The sequence below is a fragment of the Schistocerca piceifrons genome, chromosome 2 (assembly GCF_021461385.2).
Source record: "Schistocerca piceifrons isolate TAMUIC-IGC-003096 chromosome 2, iqSchPice1.1, whole genome shotgun sequence".
NCBI classification, from domain to species: Eukaryota; Metazoa; Arthropoda; class Insecta; order Orthoptera; family Acrididae; genus Schistocerca; species Schistocerca piceifrons.
Genome location: NC_060139.1, coordinates 606,832,232 through 606,850,053, shown reverse-complemented (window position 1 = coordinate 606,850,053; position 17,822 = coordinate 606,832,232). Strand labels below are relative to the sequence as shown.

At 37.9% G+C, this 17,822-nt stretch overlaps 1 protein-coding gene across 1 annotated transcript in view; it reads right to left on the bottom strand.

Moving 5' to 3' along the window:
* Nucleotides 1-17,822, bottom strand: part of LOC124776467 (developmentally-regulated GTP-binding protein 2) — a 133,998-nt gene that overhangs the window by 106,743 nt on the left and 9,433 nt on the right. Inside the window, exons 2-3 of the mRNA XM_047251480.1 lie at nt 15,779-15,936; nt 14,889-15,059 (exon numbers count right to left, since the gene is read on the bottom strand). Of these exons, the coding sequence (XP_047107436.1) occupies nt 14,889-15,059; nt 15,779-15,936 (329 nt within the window). The remainder of the gene's footprint in view (nt 1-14,888; nt 15,060-15,778; nt 15,937-17,822) is intronic.

Below are 17,822 nucleotides of genomic sequence, written 5' to 3'. Positions count from 1 at the left end.
TTGTAACACCAGGACACCAAAATCATTATAAATTAATAAGACATTATGTACTTTATATTTCAAAACAGTCGTGTTTATACACTGCAATGTCAAGCTCCACTAGTTTGGAAATATGGCAACTGGAGTGTATACATAAAGAAACTGAGTAAAAACATTGCATTTAAAAGAAGTATCATAATATTTGTAACTTCGAACTATGAGGTACTGTAAGTAACAAGAAGACTTATGATGAGGAAGTTCTATTACATTTTCCCATAACAATTTTCGATCTGGTTGCTTGTAGCTCTGTCACAAAAGAGGTAATATGCTGTTCTCCCTCTAGATTGGAACTGAGACCTAATGCAGTCTTTGCATTACATCATGGACACATTATCTCACAACCAGCAAATAACTGCAGCATTTACCTCTCTCTCATTGCTAATACAGATAATTCACAATGTTAAAGAAAAAATTAATTGCAGTTTCTACATGGAACCACCTTTCTGGAATCAAAACCTTAAATTTATAACTTGATGTCACTCCTTAACTGAAAATCATTCAGATTATTTTCTATGGAAATAACAGAAAATATTAAGTGAATTTAGCACGGTAATCCTGTGGCATCAAGCAAGTAAACTGACAATCACAGAGTTGCTAGACATATTCTGCATTGAAACTTCCTGGCAGATTAAAACTGTGTGCCAGACCGAAACTCGAACTCAGGACCTTTGCCTTTCGCGGGCAAGTGCTCTACCACCTGCTCCCGAGTTCAAGTCTCGACCTGGCACACAGTTTTAATGTGCCAGGAAGTTTCATATCAGCGCACACTCCGCTGCAGACTGAAAATCTCAATCTGGATATATTCTGCATTGTTTCCAAGTCTAGGTCATACCAGCAGCTAGAACAACACATTTTCACAGCCAAAGTGTATATTACGTGGGCCCAGAAATGAGAAGTGCAACTTACATCTAAATAATGCTACAGCCGAGGGCAAAATACCAAATGCAAATAAACAAGGCATTGGGGTGGAGCATAGTTACAAATAATAGTCATATGAGGTGTGATTGGAAAGTTTTAAGAATGGATCCACTATAGCTTACTGGCTGGGCGGGCAGGTACACAGAGGGTGGGGAGTGAGTCATTGCCTTGTCCTTGAACGCCTTCTGACAGGAGACTGTGTTTCCTTTATTCAGTTTGTTGTGGCAGCTAGTTGAATGTGGCTCTGTTAGGGCTTGTTGGCGGATTCTGTCTGCATGAAAATGGACGAAATGGAGCAATGAGTTTGTGTGAAATTTTGTTTTAAAACCAGGAAATCAGCTTTTGAGACTTACGGACTATTAAAAACAACTTTTGGAGATAACTGTATGAGCCAGTCAAATGTTTTTGTCTGGTTCAACAGATTTAAAAAGGGCCGCAAATCATTTGAAGATGAACCACGGTCCGGCCGAATGAAAATGCTGTGAAAGTCCGCGACTTAGTGCACTCTGATCGTAGACTTACAATTAGGGAGATGGCTGATGAACTTAATTTAAGTTTCTATGGAGTTCAGTCGATTTTAACTGAAGATCTGAACATGCGTCAAGTGTCCGCAAAATTCATCCCAAAAGTGTTGTCAAGTGACCAGAGACAACACCGACTTGAAGTATGCCAAGAACTGATGAATCGGACTAAAAATACTCCAGATTTGTTAAATAGGGTAATTACAGGGGACGAATCTTGGGTATATGGATATGATCCTGAAACCAAAGTGCAGTCTTCGCAATGGAAGACTCCAGTTTCACCACGGCTGTAAAAAGCATGGCAAAATCAATCGAAGGTGAAGTTAATGTTCGTGATTTTTTTTTTTCGATTCTACCGGTATTGTGATTCATGAATTTACCTCTGGAGGACAGACAATTAACCAGGAATACTACAAATGTATTCTTGAGAGTTTGCATGACAAGGTGCGGAAGAAAAGGCCTGCATTGTGGAATGACAGGAGCTGCGTGCTACACCATGGCAATGCTCCGGCTCATTGTGCTTTCTCCATCGTTGAATTTTTGACCAAATTCAAAATTCCTGTGCTTCCACAACCACCATATTCCCCGGATTTGGCCCCTGCGGACTTCTACCTGCTTCCTAAACTGAAATTTTCACTGAAAGGGAAGCGATTTGACTCGATTGAAAGCATCCAGGCAAATGCGGAGAGCATCATTAACAAACTTCAGGAAAAAATTTTGCAGGAATGGTTCCGAAAGTGGAAACACCATTGGAGTCTGTGTGTTCAGTCAGAAAGGGACTATTTTGAAGGAGATGCATCACAGTAGCATGTAAGTACAACCATTGTACAATTACAAGCCCATTCTTAAAACTTTCCAATCACACCTCGTATATACAGACTGCAAACTAAAAATCATAAATTGATAACTGTCACAATTATTTTTATTTTTCTGTCTTAAGCATACTCTAGACTGGAAAGATTGTTCACCAAATGCAATTCACTGTTCTGGAACATCTTACGTGGTCATACTGTGAACATTATGAGTAAGTGACATATCATTTGATCATTGTACACTTGACAGAGACTTGACCTGGTGTGCAAGATATGAGATAGATAAAATATCCTTCAGATTTAAGAAGAATGTAATAACCCCAGTTCAAAAGAAGGTAGTGTCCTTACGTGTGAATATTACCGAACATCAGCTTAATGGATTCATGCTTGATAAATTCTGACAAATTATTTTTTGGGAGAATGGAAAAACTGGTAGAAGTCGACCTCAGGGAAGATAAGTTTGCATTTTTGAAAAAGAGAAATCTGTTAACATCAATATAAATTTAAGTGTTAGGAAATCTTTCCTGTGAGTATTTGTCCAGAATGTAGCCTTGTGCAGAAATGCAACATGGCCAACATGCAGTTCAGACAAGAAAAGAATAAGAACTATTGAAATATGGTGCTACCTTAGAATGCCAAAGATTGGATGGGAAGATCGAGTAACTAATGAAGAGTTACTGAATCGAATTGGGAAGGAGGGGGGGGGATGTAATTTCTGGCACAAACTGACAAGAGGAGAGGATCACTTGATAGGACACATCCTTAGGCATGAAGGAACCATCAATTTGGTACTGGACAGAAGTGCGAAGTGAGAAGGGGGAAGAATTTTAGAGGGAGACCAAGGGGTGAATACAGTAACAAGGTTTAAATGGTTGTAGGTTGCAGCTCACAGATGAAGAGGCTTGCACAGGGTATGGTAGTGTGAAGACCTGCATCAAACCAGACTCAGCCTAAAGAACAGGGCAACAATATAAAGAGGTTTTCTTAAAGATGCTATCGTTGGCACTAAGCCAAAACAGAAGAATACAAACAAAAAGCCAAAAACACAGCATTGATTCAGAAATGTGAACATCTGTGTATAAATTCCATAAGCTGCAAATAAAAATATTAAGTTTCTAATGAGGAAAGTGAAATGTGCAAAGAAACAATGTACAATGACTGAAAAAATGTCCTGAAAAGACTTTAAGAAATGATGTCAGAGAATGTAAACAGCAACACAATATACTGACAGTGAAGTCTTTATTATGTCTTTCTTAAGCAAAATTGTTGTTCAGTCCATAATAATCACTCACCAGCGACATTTAATTTCTTCCTGTAATGATTACGAAACAGTTGCTGCTGATACTTTCAATTTCCAGCACACTTACAACCAACAGAAACCAAGTAGCAATAAGAGGTGCGCCTAGCTGTGCATACATTGCATTTTCAATGCAATGCCTCTCAGCCGGCACAATTTACTCCTAGTTTATAGCATGATGGTTTCTTGGCTCTAGGCTATCACAACATTTACATGAGAATTATTGAGTAATTGTTAGAATAGACCTCAGGTGCCTGTTAGAAAATAATATAGCACTAACTGTACTGAAAGGCTCAACAAAATCAAGTCAATGTGGCTTGGGGTGGAATTTGCACACAGTGCCCCCTCAGTAATATCAGGGGATACAAACAGGATGGTGCAGATGGTCAGTTTGTGCTGAAATGCCTGAAGACTATTCAAATGTTAGTGATCCATTATGCCAGGTGACTACAATTTTTAATAGTTGTGCTCTAGCAACAATATTGCATAGAAATACTCCACGAGTGAAATGCTAACATTCAAGCAAAAATTCTCTTGCTTCGAATAGGAGCACGCAGTCTCCTGAATCTTGCCTCTTTAATACAAATGTCACATAAGGGTTAAATGATCGCACTTTATTGAATTTGGCAATTATATGGGCCATAACTGATTAAAGTGTCTAACTGGTCTACATTAAAATCCTGATGAATTCCTGAATGTGGAAAATCACTCATGTGAGAATGATCCTTCTTGAAACAAGAAAATCACTTTCTGATGTGATTTCTTCAGTGGGACTTGCTGTTCACATGGAACAAATGTTTTGAATTTCCTCTGTTGCTTTCATCTATCTATTAAATCCCTGGTAAACAATGTCACAAATGTTAGTCCTATACCACTTGAGACTCATTAAATAAGATGATTATATTCTTAAGCGTGTGAGCTGCTCTGTTGTGTGTGTGTGTGTGTGTGTGTGTGTGTGTGTGTGTGTGTGTGTGTGTGTGTGTGTGTGACCATCTATTTATATTCTTAAGATTCAGACATGCAAAATCTAGTAGGTAAATACTTTTAAGAAAAATACTAGAACTTCAAATGAACCTGACATAGCAACAAACATGCCAAAATAACAAACAAATGTTATGAAGTTTCACACCAACCAATTTTCCTATGTCAGTTTTAATTATGATGATGTTACTACAAGGCGCTCATTCACTTGGTTACCCTTTTATTGTTATTTTGGTTTCTTTCTGTCATAAATGTATTGCCAATCGAAATGTTAATTAGACCCTTTACTATTTTACTGATGAAGTAGCAGCAGCGACAATATTTAAATCATTTGAATGTTTTATACTTTTCGTTCTTTTGCTTTTAATAAAATAAATGGAAATTTTCCTTAAGGATGGCACATTTAGCCATTACTCCAGCGTCCCCCCCCCCCCCCATTCTCCTTTCATGTTAACAGCAGCTAGAATCTGACATGCATTGCACACATTCATTGTTTTCATTTCCACACTGATTTTTGAAACCGCTTTTCTGGTCACTGCAAATGCCTTGCATACTACCCTTTCTTAATTTCAAAACTATATGTTATTAGTACCTGACAAAATTGCTCTGAGGATGATCACACTTGGTGATCACATTTTGGGGGTACTGTCTGTGGCAACTTTCTTAACTAACCTTTTTTAGGTCTACAATCATGAAAAGACTGTTACCTCCTCATAATGTTTAAAGTGCAATCACTAAAGATGTTCCAAAATAATGAATCATGTCCTGTGAATGAACTTTTCAGCTTACAAAAGTAACTGTGGCACTTACAGATTAATGATGTTTAGTTTGCAGTCAGTCCATTTAAATATTATTGATAACTACGTTCTACCCCTAAGCCTTGTTACAGTAATGGGAATAAAACTCACTGGCTTATACACTTGGTATTCAGGCCCACGGCGGCCGTGTCTTTGAGAAGCAAGTTGTACTCCTCACTTTTGAGCTTGCTCATGAAACACATAGTTGTGGAAACATGTTCTTCTTGTCACTACTATAACCGAAATATAGAAACAACACAGAATATGTTTGGCAATTCTGTGATCATCAAGTTATTTCCTGGATGGAACAAGATTAACCTGCTATATTCGCATGATATTTTCTTGTCATTTCCTCTGAATAATCTGAGTGATTTTTACTTAAGGTGTGGCGTCCAGTTATCAGGTTATGGTTTAAACCCCAGGAAAGTAGTTCCACACAGAAACTACAACTAAGTTTGCCTTTTATGTTGTGAATTGTCTGACAATGAGGGACAGGTAAATGCCACAGTTGTTTGCTAGCTGTGAGGTTACATGTCTGCACTGCAAAGCAAAGGGTGATTTGTTCTTGGTTACAATCCTGACACAAGCAAGCTTTTTACCTCTTCTGTGACAGAGCTATACGTAGCCACATCAAAAATCTGTACAAAAAAACCTTAATAAAACCCAAATCTTCTCCTTGTATGGACCTGGAGCTAGCTTACTAAACAAAAATTCTGAGAGCAAATGCCAATCACTGAACAAAAATTCTGAGAGCACATGCCAATCAATCACTTTTGCCCTGAAGACATTACAGGTGGGCGAACTTAATTACTTAAAAATTTGGGTGGCAATAGTAATAAGTTATAAGCACAAGAAATTAGTTTAGCAACACTTGCAGAACAAAAATTTGAGAAATGAAACTAGTAAAATATAGGAAATTTACATTTCACAAGACTGTTGCTCTACCAACATTATCACATAATACTCAGCAAAGCAAACTGGTAACCCAAGCATAGGGGGAACTAACTTGGTCACGAGACAATGTACAATCCTGATCCAACTGAAAGTAGGCCATTTTGCTACTCACAGTGGCAGCGCAAAAATATCTTCTTGGAAAATATCTTCGTGGGACACCAAGGCAATCTGCTCTTAATTTCAGTCATTCTACTGATAATGAGAAGCAGACAGGTGGGACACTGATAGTAAAGAAAGTGACAGAAGATGCAAGCAAATGTTTACACGCAAAAATTAAGTCATTCATGCTGAGTGGAGCAGGATTTAAGCATCTGCCTCAATGCAGAACAGCTAAAATGTACGCAACAAATGTATAATTGATGATATAAATAAATGTGTCATTAGTCAGCAATTTCTGAGATATTATGAACAATACAAGGAAATACCATATTTGCTAAAACTTCATAGTTTTTGTCACAGAAAACTAGACTTCCAAGCTAGTAAAGGAACCCAGAAAAACATTTCCGTCCATGGGATTTGATTTTAGAAGGAGCCAGAATGGTCAAATTGTCATATGCTGACAAAGGAACAAAAAAAGGGATAATATATTAGATTTTTTTTAATGAAAAATAAAGCATCATAATTAAAGTAGCCAGTAGTTTATTTAGATGAACCATGGACTCGCACACACTACACTATGGATACATGTTGCAAAGTAACAATCTGTGATGAACACTGCAAACAACAATGCCTGCAACATTTCTTCGTTGTGAGCATAGTTTTGCTTCGTGTTCACTTCTGTTCTATAACACGAAAACATTGTGCAACCATGTAAACATCAACATACAAAAATCAGAAGTATGCAGGATATGGAAAGCTGAAGTTTGGCATTAATTTGGGTGCACCAACTTACCCCTCTTCATTCTACTGACAAAACTTTGCAATTAAATGGTTCTCTTCTCATTGCCATCATACTATCTAGGCCTAAATCCTAGAGAACTGGTCTGTTGACGCAGCTTCGTGCAAGTCTTTTGACATTTTGCTACTACAGCATCTTGCAAGACTTTTATACCCAAGCATATTTTATGTTGATAGCCCAAGGTTGAGTGTCCCTCCTTCCAGACCTTTCAAACAGAGAAAAATTGAGGCAGCCTCTGGGAATCAAACCTGGGAGCTCAGCACTACTAGCCAAGAATGTTCATCACTAAACCACATAGCCAATTTGCTTTTGGTGCTGTGACATACGCTTTTACTGCTGTGACATTTGAAAACTTCAAAGCCATGTATCATGACAAACAAGTTTGTGAAGACTACCAGGGGAAGACATAATTTGACAGACAAAGAAACTGAAAGTATAATTTGAACATGGAATCAGCATTACATCCGCAATTGAAACAGTAAATTACAAATCAACAGACAAGAAAATTGTAACAGGCATTGAACAGCCTAAAATGAGCAATGAAGAGGAAAAAGAAGAGGCCCAAAGTAAGAACCAACACATTAGTGCAAACAGACTTTGCAAATGCAGCTGGTGTTCCAGATGGCTATAGCTACTGTGTTGCCAGCTCTAGCCAAAATTTTTGCAGTGATACTAGCCTCTAATTCGTTTCCTCATATTTCGAGAATTTCTGTAAACTCAGTGATAAGCAACACGTGACCATTGCATTGTTCCAAACAGTGCTGACAAGTTTCCTCATAACATATAAATCCATCCTCTTAGTGATTTCAGCCATGCAGAGTTACTGCTTTGATGCAGGCATCTCATTATCCAGCAAGGGGAACTGGTTAGCTGGAAACGGGTGGCAGCACCGTCATGTTTACCCCAGAGAAGCAGGGAGGAGAGGTAGCAACATTACATTGCTCTTAGAAGTTGAATTTTGTCACATGCTATGCATCTGTACATGCCACACAGTGAACTGCCTATTAATAACAAGGCCAGAAAAAGGGTGTAAACCATATTTCACCTTGTCTACTCATAAAGCTACACTGGCAGTATCCTACCTTCCCTTGTGAAGTTACGACTGTCTGCAGCTGTGTCTGTTGTTTGTCATCTGTTCTATTAGTCACAACTGATGTTGTTGTTGTTGTGGTCTTCAGTCCTGAGACTGGTTTGATGCAGCTCTCCATGCTACTCTATCCTGTGCAAGCTTTTTCATCTCCCAGTACCTACTGCAACCTACATCCTTCTGAATCTGCTTCGTGTATTCATCTCTTGGTCTCCCTCTACGATTTTTACCCTCCACGCTGCCCTCCAATACTAAATTGGTGATCCCTTGATGCCTCAGAACATGTCCTACCAACCGATCCCTTCTTCTGGTCAAGTTATGCCACAAACTTCTCTTCTCCCCAATCCTATTCAATACTTCCTCATTAGTTATGTGATCTACCCATCTAATCTTCAGCATTCTTCTGTAGCACCACATTTCGAAAGCTTCTATTCTCTTCTTGTCCAAACTATTTATCGTCCATGTTTCACTTCCATACATGGCTAAACTCCATACGAATACTTTCAGAAATGACTTCCTGACACTTAAACCAATACTGGATGTTAATAAATTTCTCTTCTTCAGAAACGCTTTCCTTGCCATTGCCAGCCTACATTTTATATCCTCTCTACTTCGACCATCATCAGTTATTTTGCTCCCCAAATAGCAAAACTCCTTTACTACTTTAAGTGCCTCATTTCCTAATCTAATTCCCTCAGCATCACCTGACTTAATTAGACTACATTCCATTATCCTTGTTTTGCTTTTGTTGATGTTCATCTTATATTCTCCTTTCAAGACACTGTCCATTCCATTCAACTGCTCTTCCAAGTCCTTTGCTGTCTCTGACAGAATTACAACGTCATCGGCGAACCTCAAAGTTTTTATTTCTTCTCCATGAATTTTAATACCTACTCCGAATTTTTCTTTTGTTTCCTTTACTGATTGCTCAATATACAGATTGAATAACATCGGGGAGAGGCTACAACCCTGTCTTACTCCCTTCCCAACCACTGCTTCCCTTTCACGTCCCTCGACTCTTATAACTGCCATCTGGTTTCTGTACAAATTGTAAATAGCCTTTCGCTCCCTGTATTTTACCCCTGCCACCTTTAGAATTTGAAAGAGAGTATTCCAGTCAACATTGTCAAAAGCTTTCTCTAAGTCTACAAATGCTAGAAACGTAGGTTTGCCTTTCCTTAATCTTTCTTCTAAGATAAGTCGTAAGGTCAGTATTGCCTCACGTGTTCCAGTGTTTCTACAGAATCCAAACTGATCTTCCCCAAGGTTGGCTTCTACTAGTTTTTCCATTTGTCTGTAAAGAATTCGTGTTAGTATTTCGCAGCTGTGACTTATTAAACTGATAGTTCGGTAATTTTCACATCTGCTTTCTTTGGGATTGGAATTATTATATTCTTCATGAAGTCTGAGGGTATTTCGCCTGTCTCATACATCTTGCTCACCAGATGATAGAGTTTTGTCAGGACTGGCTCTCCCAAGGCCGTCAGTAGTTCCAATGGAATGCTGTCTACTCCAGGGGCCTTGTTTCGACTCAGGTCTTTCAGTGCTCTGTCAAACTCTTCACGTAGTATCATATCTCCCATTTCATCTTCATCTACATCCTCTTCCATTTCCATAATATTGTCCTCAAGTACATCGCCCTTGTGTAGACCCTCTATATACTCCTTCCACCTTTCTGCTTTCCCTTCTTTGCTTAGAACTGGGTTTCCATCTGAGCTCTTGATATTCATACAAGTCGTTCTCTTATCTCCAAAGGTCTCTTTAATTTTCTTGTAGGCAGTATCTATCTTACCCCTAGTGAGATAGGCCTCTACATCCTTACATCTGTCCTCTAGCCATCCCTGCTTAGCCATTTTGCACTTCTTGTCGATCTCATTTTTTAGATGTTTGTATTCCTTTTTGCCTGCTTCATTTACTGCATTTTTATATTTTCTCCTTTCATCAATTAAATTCAGTATCTCTTCTGTTACCCAAGGATTTCTACTAGTCCTCGTCTTTTTACCTACATGATCCTCTGCTGCCTTCAATATTTCATTCCTCAAAGCTACCCATTCTTCTTCTACTGTATTTCTTTCCCCCATTCCTGTCAATTGTTCCCTTATGCTTCCCTGAAACTCCGTACAACCTCTGGTTCTTTCAGTTTATCCAGGTCCCATCTCCTTAAATTCCCACCTTTTTGCAGTTTCTTCAGTTTTAATCTACAGGTCATAACCAATAGATTGTGGTCAGAGTCCACATCTGCCCCTGGAAATGTCTTACAATTTAAAACCTGGTTCCTAAATCTCTGTCTTACCATTATATAATCTATCTGATACCTTTTAGTATCTCCAGGGTTCTTCCATGTATACAACCTTCTTTCATGATTCTTAAACCAAGTGTTAGTTATGATTATGTTGTGCTCTGTGCAAAATTCTACCAGGTGGCTTCCTCTTTCATTTCTTAGCCCCAATCCATATTCACCTACTATGTTTCCTTCTCTCCCTTTTCCTACACTCGAATTCCAGTCACCCATGACTATTAAATTTTCGTCTCCCTTCACAATCTGAATAATTTCTTTTATTTCATCATGCATTTCTTCAATTTCTTCGTCATCTGCAGAGCCAGTTGGCATATAAACTTGTACTACTGTAGTAGGTGTGGGCTTCGTATCTACCTTGGCCACAATAATGCGTTCACTATGCTGTTTGTAGTAGCTTACCTGCACTCCTATTTTTTTATTCATTATTAAACCTACTCCTGCATTACCCCTATTTGATTTTGTGTTTATAACCCTGTAGTCACCTGACCAGAAGTCTTGTTCCTCCTGCCACCGAACTTCACTAATTCCCACTATATCTAACTTCAACCTATCCATTTCCCTTTTTAAATTTTCTAACCTACCTGCCCGATTAAGGGATCTGACATTCCATGCTCCGATCCGTAGAACGCCAGTTTTCTTTCTCCTGATAATGACATCCTCTTGAGTAGTCCCCGCCCGGAGATCCGAATGGGGGACTATTTTACCTCCGGAATATTTTACCCAAGAGGACGCCATCATCATTTAATCATACAGTAAAGCTGTATGCGCTCGGGAAAAATTACGGCTGTAGTTTCCCCTTGCTTTCAGCCGTTCGCAGTACCAGCACTGCAAGGCCGTTTTGGTAACTGATAACGTTGACAATTTTTATTATATTTTCATTTTCCTTATGTGCTAAAGTATCTCTCTCCTCCAGAATCATCAAACAAATTTTTGGTTTGATACATGGTCTTCCTGTTCTTCTAATGCTGGGGTGCTCAACCTCTATAGGCTCAAGATCTAGTACATGCAATTTAGTCCATTTAGATATCTACCAATTTAAAAAATCATAAAACATTTAAGCCCAAAAAACATAGCCAAAATTAACCATTTTAAATACACAAACTACAAAAAAGGTAATTTTCTATCGATAAAAAGTTGCAGGTCTAATAAGATATTACAGTTACGAAAAAAATTAAAATATACACCATCATAAATGTTGAAAAAGTTTAGTGAGCTGCTTGGTTTTGCATATTACTGGCAAGATTATTATAATCTGGTGAGTAATTTGTCAGAGCCAATCTTACACAGTCTAAAACATGAGGATCAGTCAATTTATTTCTACATTTATAATTCACTGTGTGCATCACTGAATACATTGCCTCACACAGACAAGTTGATTCCACTTTTACAATGTTAAGGAAGATTTTTACACTAATTAATTTCCAAAAGTTATCTTCACTGTATTCTCATTGTAAGAAAGTGTCATTTTGAAATCAAATTATTTCCTCTTGATGTTCAGTCTCACTATAAGAAGAGTACTCGCTTTATATGAAATATCTCCCAGTTTTTGGAAAGGTTTAGCTATGACTGGTTGTACAGATTCTGTAGTATTGAGATATGAAAATTGGTTTACAAACTCTGTTTCACTGCTGTCACATTGGCTGTATACTTCTTTGCAGCTACTTAAACCAATGATGTTTGTTGATGCGACAGTTCTGACAGTATTTGAGGAAAGTGTTCCACATTTAATTACAGTTTGTGAGCAACAGTTGTCTCACCATGCAGGAGGAAAGACTGTTGGATGGCACGAACATTATAGGCAATGAAATACAGATGGAGACAAAAGTGGAGACAGTGTTGTCAGGTTTAGCTTCTACAAATACTGTGCAAAACACTCATTGTCAAAAACTTGTCTTTTACAAAGAAAGCTCATTTAAAAAGATTTCAGACAAAGGTTTTGAAAGATCAACTTATAGCACCACAGCAGTCAACTGGTTGATTGCAATTTATGGTTTGAGTAACCCTGTTCTAATGTCACAGCAGCAAAAGCAAACTAACAGCACAGTTAGTTAGCGTTTTCGGCTACTAATGCTAAGATCCTGAGTAGAGTCCAGGTGACCATCTCAAAATTTTCTTTAGCGAAAGGGAGGAGGACTCTTCAGCCTTGTGATGCCACTTGAAAAACTGCTTGAATGTAAAAGTAGTGTAATTGACATGCAAGTTGCCAAAGCAACAGTATGTAGAAAGGCTTGCACCAGGCTAGATGAAAGATGTGCACGTTGTTCAGGTTGGGGCATGACACTGCTGTGGTGGTGGAATTGGCAATTCCTAAATCAAGAGAAGGTGCTGCTTACTCACCTGGATGTGGGTTGTACAGGTTATGGGGACTGGAACTCCTCGGCGAGCCATTAATGAAGCATCCCTACTCACATAGTCCTTCCTTCACTTTAATGTAGAGAGAGGATTGCAGGAGACAGGAAGCTATTAGCCCTTTATGATGGCAGTGGTAGCTGGTGAGCAAGGAGCTGAGATGAGATGAGGACTGTCGGCTCTGAAAACGGCTCATTTTAGCAGGGGTGGTGTTGGCATCAGTGAAACTCCTACAGTGTATGCCAGGCGCAGCTCCTGGTGGCCTGACTAAATGGTGGTCGCTGCATATCTCAGTGGGATAGACAGTGATAATCAGTAACATCCAGCATTGCTAAAGTCAAAGGCACATGCCTACACTGAGTGGTGACCAGTGAACAGCAACAGCAGGACCAGGCAGCCCATAGCCAACACTCGAACATGCAACCCACCAGGGATATATTCGCCAACAGGACATAGTCACCTGGCAGGTGACCTAGCATTGTGAATGCGCTAAGTAATCTGCACACAGACCCTTATACTTGAAAGATTTCAAATAAGTTCAACAGGATTTAGGTCTAGACAGTTTGGTCACAGTAGCAAGGGAACCTTTCCTTGCAAGGTTGATGTTCCTTAAAGTCAAAAGTTTGGCTACCCATGCCCCCTGTATTTTTAATTTGCTCTGCATGAAAATCCAAAGCTTTCCTGTTATAGACAAAGAAGAGATGAGAACACAAAATGAAACTCTGCATTCACAACAATTATGCATAAGCCAACATTGTGGATGAATGAGTCTGCAGCATCATTAGGAGAAAGCCTGGTTGTGGCCAATACTGTCGCCTCACACTAGTTAATGGGGTGGCGGGGGGAAGGGGAGGATTTGATATCCTCCAATGGGCAAAGTCTCTAGTCCACATAGCAAAATGTAGTGGATGGCACAGCAGGCCACTATCAGTTCACTGTTTGTACAGCTTACACATCATATACATCTTATTAAATCAATCCTACAATGTTTCTTGATTTCTCTTTGTTTACAAATAGTCTACATTATTGGGAAAAGATAGATTGCTACTCACTGTACAGATGAACCGCTGAGTTGCAGAGAGGCGCAATAAGAAGACTTTTATATATTGTACCTTTCGGCCAAAGCCTTCTTCAGCAAAGAAAACACATACACATTCACACAAGCAAGCACATACGACCACTACCACCGGCAGCTATGGTCTGAGCCACTGGTGCCAACAGTGATGTGTGCGTGAGATGTGCTTGCTTGTGTGAATGCTCTCTCATTCTAAAGCTCACTATCAACATAGCTTCAATTTTTAGTTGTATGTTCGTAACATTTGTTCGATCTTAACTGAACTGATTAAGAGATCGACAAGTGCACAGCTTTTATCCTAAGCCACTTGTGTTGTATCCTGCGGGTTACTAAGTTGCCAACCATAAATTTTCAAGTATAATTTGCAGCATCAGAATATTTTTCTACAATTTTGTGGTACTTCAGTGTGGTTAGAAACATACACCTGTAGCCTAGACTCATAATTTCTGTGCAAAATTTTAATTTCTACAAGAAGCTATCATTTTAATTTCCTGCTTTAAAGTTTTCACTTTTGTAATGTACAGCCATTTCGTAAATCTAACTGAAATACATTGTAATGAAGGGTACACTTATTACACTTTATCAAAATTTATCATCAAAACATGTCTTGTTTTACACTGAACACAGAAATGTGTGTATAAATGAAACCAGGACTTTGAAAATTAAAAAAAAAAAAAAAAATGAAAATAAAAATTTACATAGTTTTATGAAACTGAAATTAACTATCACAGGTGCATCAGCATCCAGCAAAAACTGGTAAAAATTATAGCTGCATCAAAATCAATTAATCTGTTTAATATTAAAAGAAAAGAAGTAAAAATATGTAAGACACAGAGAAGAAAAGAAAATTTTTATTCTCACCTGCCGTCCTCTTCCTTTGCCTTGTGAAGCTCCTTCTATGATACCTGGCAAATCCAGGAGTTGGATGTTTGCACCTTTGTATTCAATAACTCCAGGTATACAAGTAAGAGTTGTGAATTCATACGAAGCAGTTTCACTCTGTGTAGTTGTTAGTGTGCTGAGAAGAGTAGACTGAAAGTTTACAAACAAGGCGAGAATGTAATGGATGGCAAAAGACAAATTTAGGAATATTATTGTTAAGTATTAATATGCTCAACCTTACATGCTAATGTCACATAAACAGCTATTTCTTCTGAGTAATAAAAATGTAGCACCCACACATCTTTCTAAAACTGATTTCTTTGAACTGAGGTAAATGGCTTTTACAAATGATTATCATATTTACATGCTGATATAATTTAAAAATGAGGAAGTGATATGCTATGTAGAAATAACATATGAAGGTCATGAGATTAACCACTGAAAATGAAGGTTATCGGTATTCATTTGTAGAATTTGATTTAAACTTTCTTCGTAATACTTGTGAAAACTAAAAAACTGGATGCTGTGTTTCAAGCCAGTTTACAGAGCATTCAACATAGTAACTGATTTTTATATATGAGTATAAGCTATTTCTATACGAGTATAGACGTAAAAAAAAATTACTTAAATGTCAAATCTGAATTTGAAAAACATTCTATAAGGCTAATATGAAATTGTTCTTGAAACTAAGACTGAATTAAATGTGACATCTGTTTTAGGATATTTAATCACCAGTTTGCTGAAACATCAGTATTTATATGTAAAGAATTCCTACCTTTACAGCAATACTGTGTTTTTGAAAACTACATATGGCTGTAGCCAAGAAAATGCGCATTGTATTATTTACTTGGAAGTAAAAATTTACTTACCTTTCCAACTGAAGGGAATCCTATCAAGGCAACACGAGCATCGCCCGATTTTAATACATCGAAACCTTCACCTTTCTCTGATTTTTTTGGTGGTTCAAGAAGTTGTGACCTGTATTTAGCTAGTTTCGCTTTCAGCAAACCAAGATGGTATTCAGTTGCTGTGTGGAATGAATGTGTTGATTGATCAAATTCTTTGCAATAAGAATATTAATCTAAAGAAAGCTAACTCAAGACAGTTATAACTCCAAAAAGAATACACACAGGTTTATTTATTTTAGTGAATGTGTGTACTATAATCTATACAGTGATAAACTTGCTTTAGGTATGGAATGTGTCAAGATTACTGTTGCAAATATCTAGTTGTTCATCACATATAAAACACTTAAATTATCAATGAAGATACTAATGTACTAGAAACACAAAAATAAGTGATTGCCACATTTGCATTGAATAAGGGATGATATGTTCAGTTTTGTCACATTAAGGTAACAAGTATCATTTATACATAGACCCCACATGACAATAACATTATAGACATAACATGTAAATTGAAAATTGAGAAACTGATATCTGTTGAAGAAAAGTACATACATAGTCCCGTAGTCTGTTAAATATGTGACTATAGCCACCACATATACATACATCAATTCCAATCTCTACGACCAACTACAAATGAAATATCCCATGTCAACGTTCTTTGTCAATAACTTAATGGCCTCCAAGTTTTTTGCGGCTAAATCTATGCATAGAACTTTCTCAGAGCTCAAATTGCGCCATCAACCCCAACAATTAGTAAAAAAAGGAACTATAAAGGCACGAGTACCTTCAAAAGCTAGCAATTCAACTCAAACAATATGTGGTGTAAACATTGAGAAAATTGTATGCATAAAACTGAGCTTTATTTCCGCCACTTCAAATGTGGACAGTGTCTCACAAGCAAATTTTTATTTGAAGAATGTAAACAGTGATCTCTTTCCAATATTTTAATGTAGTAAACTCAATGAAGGTCGATAAGTATGAGAGTTTATATGGAGTTGATAAACATTCCACCAACAGCACAGCTACAGTTAGAGTTTCCAAAAGTGACAAGGCCTGGAGGAAGAACAAGATGAAGTATTCAAAATTGTCTAGCCTATCATGTACTTTGTCTTTTACTAGCTGAGAGACTCCATGACAATTCAACACTGCACCCAACCCAACTTACACAGATTTCTTTCAGATTTGATGTACCCAATAAACCACACAAGAGATGGAAAACTAGAACAATGCAGAGATATATAAAATTTGTGAAGAAAGTTACTCTGCGAAGTTTGGAAATTGTGTGAACTTTACTTGCACCTGTCTCAACGTAAATGACTACAATTCTGCTGGTAATCCAGATACAGCAATGAAATTTGTATAAATGAAATGCTAAAGAGTGGAGCTTTACACTGATTTGCAACACGGAGGGATCCTATGAGTTTTCACATTCGAGGACACTGACCTCAATCTTCAACCTTGAATATCTCAAAAAACCCCAAGGCATTATGACCAAAAATTTATTTTGTCTATATCACTATACTAACAAGCTGTGGTAAGCAGCTATGTATCTGGGGTTTCTCCAGGACAATGGACAATAGTAGTTACCATTATTCTGACACATTGGCAAAAATTTCCTGCTGTGGGCAGCCAATCAGAAAGCCTTTTATTTCAACCAATCATCAGTAGCTTGTTTCATGGATGCGGCTTGTTTACTCAGACTGCAGTGAATGTGCTATGAAGTAATATTCAATAACAGTTTGTGACAAATAGCTTTCAAGTCAAAATTGTACTGTTGCAATCTTGGTCTTGGAATAGCACCAAAGAATTTGAAGTATGTTTAGGAGTGGATGGTAAAAGTGTCCTAACATACTGCTAGATAGAAAAATTTGCAGCAAATGTGCAAAGCAAATATCATGAAGCCCGCCAATTCCTGTCACGTGTTGCCTCAGCTCTGCTAGGTACTTCCAGTGAAGATGTTAAGTGAAGATGAAACGACATCAGATCTGGCAGTGGATTCTTTAAG